A 5,533-nucleotide genomic window follows, 5' to 3' on the forward strand; every position below is an offset into this window, starting at 1 on the left:
CCCTACTTGATGGCAATGGTCAAATCTCGAACTGTACCACGAGCCCTTCGAGCTTCGAGTACAGCTCGGCTTGACCCGCCATCCTTCAAAGCGCGCGGAAGGCAAACATCTAGACTGTTCTCTGTGCTGGCACCCAGGTGGTGGAACGAACTCCCACTGGCTGTCCGTACAGCAGAGTCTCTCGCTGTCTTCAAACACAGACTGAAGACACACCTGTTTATTCAGCACTTAAATGAGCACTAAATTAAGTATTGATTGTAATGTATTGTACAGCACTTACGTATTGTATTGTATTGCACTGTTCTGTGTTTAACTCTGTTCCTTTTTCTCTAGGTGTCAATGACCTTCTGATTCTAGCATTATCTAAGTTTAGGACTGTCTTTCTCTCTAACCTATTGGTAGCTAGCAAAGATTCTTTCTCTGGATAGACAAAGCACTTTTTGTAAGTCGCTCTGGATAAGAGCGTCTGCTAAATGATGTAAATGTAAATGTAAATGTAAAATGTTGAGGAACATTTTTCTGAAATTGTTTCACAATTTTTAGACACAGGTTTTCACAGGTTGGTGAACCTCTGCCCATCTTTGCTTCTGAGAGACTATGCCTCTCTACAATGCTCTTTTTATACCCAGTCATGTGAGTTAGTTGCAAATTGCTCCTCCAGCTTTTTTTTATTAGTACCACTCACTTTTTCAGTCTTTTGTTGCCCCGTCCAAACTTTTTCGAGATGCGTTGCTGCCATCAAGTTCCAAATGAGATAATTTTTTTTTCATGAAATGGTAAAATATCTCACTTTCAACATCTCTCTCTCTCTCTCTTTCTCTCTCTCTCTCTCTCTCTCTCTCTCTCTCTATATATATATATATATATATATATGGTGATTCAAAACAGGGTGATTCAAAAAGATTAATCTTATTTCAAAATTATTGAAATTGGTTTAAGTGAGCTTAAAGATGATTATGTAATTTTACAAGTGCTCAATATGATCCTCCTCCAGCTGTACAGACAACATCGCCGTCAAATTCATCCCATACTTGATTTCGGAGATCATCCAGTGTTGTGGAACCAATGCTCTGAGCTGCTGTAGGTTCACTGCCGACAAAAGTCACATAGCACAGTTATGACGGCTTCACTCTTATTGAGGTGGAGAACGCAAAAACGCTTTTTGCTCAGGGGTCGCCATCTCCTCGAAGACTGAAGGGAGCCATCTTCCGGTGACAGTCAACCCTTATTCAATTGCTATGAGATTGGTTCCTAGGTGCCTCACGGTTGTAAAAATATGGCACTTTAAAATCAGATTAATCTTTTTTAATCACCCTGTATATATATCTCTGTTTTGTTGTCCCCATTAGTTCTTTTCATGTCCCTTTGTCTTTTGTTTTGCTTTTGTTTAAGTGTTGTTATTTAGTGTCTTTTCATGGTTTTGTTACATTTGAGGATCCTGGTAAAACAATGGACTTGCACTTGCATCCTGCCTCTTCATCGTCTCAGGATTACACACTGTAAATCTGTTCAGGCTGAGACCATGAACATTTCATGCTCATTATACCAGCAAATTCTAAAGGACTCTCTGACAATCTGTCTGTGAGCTGAAACTCAATGCAGCAAGACAAAGACCCCAAGCACACAGGTCATTCTACCAAAGAATGGTTAAAGAAGAATAAAGTTAATGTTTTGGAATGACCAGGTCAAAGTCCTGACCTTAATCGTATAGAAATGTTATGGAAGGACCTGGAGCAAGCAGTACATGGGAGAAAACCCACGAATATAATAGTTATTCTACAGAAACGTTCACTTTACTATCTATCCACAGGTGTCGCTGGTGTTACCAATCCTCATTGGTGTTACACATAAGAAAGGTAACACCAGAGACATTTTAATGAAAAATGCATTTTACAAAATGGCTACTACAGAGCATCAAACCACATGTTGTCAATCATGGAATCTCAACCGAAATATGTAATTTAATCCATTTGTGTTCAATGTTTTCACAATTACCTAAGAATAAAGTAGGTCACACCAGTGACTTCAACTAAAAGCTTCACATGAAATCATGAGCTAAATGAGAAATAGGTAAAAGGAAGTCAAGTAATGTCATTAGTGTGATTTTTATTTCAAAATAAGAGTTTTTTTGTTATGCGGTAATACCAGTGACATGACTTCTGGGGACAACAACTTTCATTATATATTTTATAATATTTATTTGGCATTTGTTTTCTTTATGTCATTTAATTTATATATTCCATGGTCATGTATAGATTATTGTAATAAAAATAACAGAAAAATAGCAGAAAAACAAAAATTCCACCAAGCTGATGTGCAGGACTAATCATCAGTTACCAAAACGTTTAGTTGCAGTTATTACTGCACAAGGAGATCACACCAGAGACTAAAAGCAAAGGTTCACATACTTTTCACTACTCACAGATTTGTAATATTGGATAATTTTCCTCAATAAATGATGAACAAGTCCAATACTTTTGTCTTTTTTATTTGGTTCTCTTTATTACTACTATTAGGACTTGTGTTAAAATGTGATGAAGTTTTAGGTCAAATTTATGCAGAAATATAGAAAATTCTAATTATATGATTTGTTTTTTGTTGTGCAGAACACAACAGCCACAACAAATCTCAACAGTTACACAAAATAAGTTGTCATGTTGACGTTGTCAAAGAACAATAATCATTTATCTAAAGCTTCAGAGTAAAACAGGTATGATCACTGCATTTTGCAAAATAACAACTTGCAAATTTCATACAAACATGATTTTGGGAAAAGGCAATGTGCATTAATTTCTAGTGATGATCTCCATCATACTTTCACATCTCTTTAGTCACAGTGTGAAAAATGATTCAGTGTTTTGACTTAGAAATTATGTAACCTTGTTGCTTAAATCTTGCATTCATTGAACTTTAATCAGTTAACAGAATGTAAAACAGATTGTTGTCCTGTTAACTTATGAAGCTCAATGAATTTATAAAAATTTCAAAAAGGTTATTTACTTCCTAAAAATAAAACATCAAATCATTTTTGGCATTTAGTCAGTAGCATCCTGTCAAAACACCAATGGCTCAGCAAAGTGAGACACATTAAAAAAAAAAAAATGCATTTCACCAAGATGTCCCAGTTTGAGTTGTGCAACAAGACCTACATGTCTGATGATTCTAAGCCCCAGCTGAGATCATAAAACAATCACACATAAAATGTTAGCATTATTTAAACAAGCATCCCTAACGGCACTGATGATTAACATCCAAAACATGTGGTGTTACGTGGATGTTACTTTAAATGCTCTTGTAACATGTTGTTTGCCAGGAAACTACTACATTATGAGATTAAAACTGATCAGAGTTAAGTGAAGTTGAGAACTAGGAGAGAGTAGAACCAGGAAAATCAGCTACACTGTGCAAAAAGTGTGTCATGTGGCTGAAGTAGGGTCTTGCTTTTCTCAATAGGGGGAGCTATTTCTCTTTTTATATTTAAATGTCTTTTTTTCTGTACATTCTAGTCCTTGATGTTAATCTACTTTTTAAGATCGACAAATCATTTTGTTACTAATGGTCTGAAAAGATACATTTCAGTTTATTAATATTGAAACTAAAATCTTAATGGATACCATGACTTGGGTAAGAAGCCCGCCCCCCAGCTCGGGGTAACATATCCTGCCCACTTTTTTTTTCTCGTAATCAGATGAAGGGGGCCAAAAAGTTCACTAGAGTTTCACTGGCTAGCAAGCATGTAATTTATATTAATGTAACCATTTATATTTTCACCATCTTGCTGAAGATTTTTCAGCTTATTAGTTAAATCCACACCTGATCTATGCTGTACTCATTTACAATTAATGATTAAATGTTGAATGTTATGGTTTTATTAAATTGTTATTGATGTTGATGTTGCTATAACAATAATAACAATAATAATACAAATAATGTAAATTAATTTACATTATAATTTTGTAACTAATATAATGACAATTATTTAATAAATAAACTAAATTGACATTTCAAGTGTTTCAGTTTTAGCATTTTTTGTTTTTTGTCATCATTTATTATAATGGAGTGGAATTATTATCACAAATAGCACATATATAGTTAGCTTTACAGTCTTAAGGGGGGGCATTTCACATCATTTTCCCCTTTATTCCTGAAGCTGTGTGTGATGACTTATAGATTGTTAATTCTCATTTGTGAAAAAAATCACCTTAACACTCCTCTGGCTGCTGTTACTGATCTTTTTGCTGTGAAATTTATTAGCACCGCTTTATCCCGCCCATCATTGGAAAAGGACTGCTGTAGGACCACCCATGACCACATATTATTTGGCTAGTGATCCATTCTCAGCATGATACCACCATGGTAGTGGGTGTTGCACTGTTATTTGTGCACGTTTACTGAATATGCACCTGATAAAATGGTCAATAAATGTTCAAGACAGGTATACTAATAATCTCTAAGTATGCATATGTTAATTCAGACACACATGTAACACCATAACAGTTTTTAAAGCAAAACATTGCCTTATCAGATAAAATGAGATCAGATGAGTGAGAATGTAGTTTGTGAACTACGAGTGGGTGGAGCTGGAAGTGGTAACACAAGAACATCAGACAACACTGCTGGATAATGCTGGAGATCTGAACTCTCACTCAGAACAATCATGCTGCTCTTCTTCTCTGTTTTCATGGTTGTTTCCAGTTTGGGTAAGTCCTATACTTGTATGCTAATGAATAGTATAACATACTATTTCAAAGTGTTAAATCAATATAAAACTAAAATAATGTAAATATTGTAATACTGTTGTCATGACTTTGTAGGTGAAAGTGTTGACCCTATCAGACCAAATGAAACCACCATCTTTTCCAGTGAAGGCAGCAGAACCACACTGTCCTGCACATATGATGGATCACCTTACAGACTCCACTGGTATCAGCAGAAGCTTGGATCAAGACCAGAGTTTCTACTGCTGATTTTTGTGTCCAATAATCTTGTCAATAAGGCTGAAAAGCTTGACCCAAGATTGTCCATCAAACTTCAAAAAGAGAGTAATACAGTGGATCTGGAGATCTTCCCTGCTGCAGTATCAGACTCTGCACTCTACTACTGTGCTTTGGAGCCCACAGTGACAGGAAACCCAGCTACACTGTACAAAAACATTTCATATGACTGAGGCAGAGCCCTGCTTTTCACAGGAGGGGGAGCTATTTTCAAATTTAACACCCTTGATGACACCAAGTCAAACTGGTTGTGATGTTAATCTGCTTTTAAAGCCTGAAAAGAATATATCTATAGTGACTGTCATGACTTTTACAGTGTCAATCTCCACTTATTAACAAAGAACTTATGCTAAGGCTCCAGAGAGTTTGTTAGCATCTAATAATGATCTTAATCTCTATGTATCTATTAAACATTATTATAGGGCTTTATTTTAGCTCTTATAGCTGGCTTAGGGTGCTGGAGCAAACACACTTGACCAATAGAGTGGCCATTGCCATGCAAAATTGACACACTGTTCTAAAACAACTGGCCACATTTT

The 5,533-nt window shown here is 35.8% G+C and overlaps 1 gene segment (V, D, J or C); it reads left to right on the plus strand.

Moving 5' to 3' along the window:
- Positions 1–4,640: 4,640 nt before the first annotated feature.
- LOC118826717 lies at positions 4,641–5,107 on the plus strand (the record flags this gene model as incomplete). The annotated part of the segment is given in 2 exon segments: positions 4,641–4,700; positions 4,815–5,107. Coding segments are annotated over 2 exon segments (336 nt in total), but the record flags the coding sequence as incomplete, so codon positions are not given.
- Between the last annotated feature and the right edge of the window lie 426 nt (positions 5,108–5,533).

This window comes from Colossoma macropomum, unplaced genomic scaffold, assembly GCF_904425465.1.
Source record: "Colossoma macropomum unplaced genomic scaffold, Colossoma_macropomum, whole genome shotgun sequence".
Taxonomy (NCBI): domain Eukaryota; kingdom Metazoa; phylum Chordata; class Actinopteri; order Characiformes; family Serrasalmidae; genus Colossoma; species Colossoma macropomum.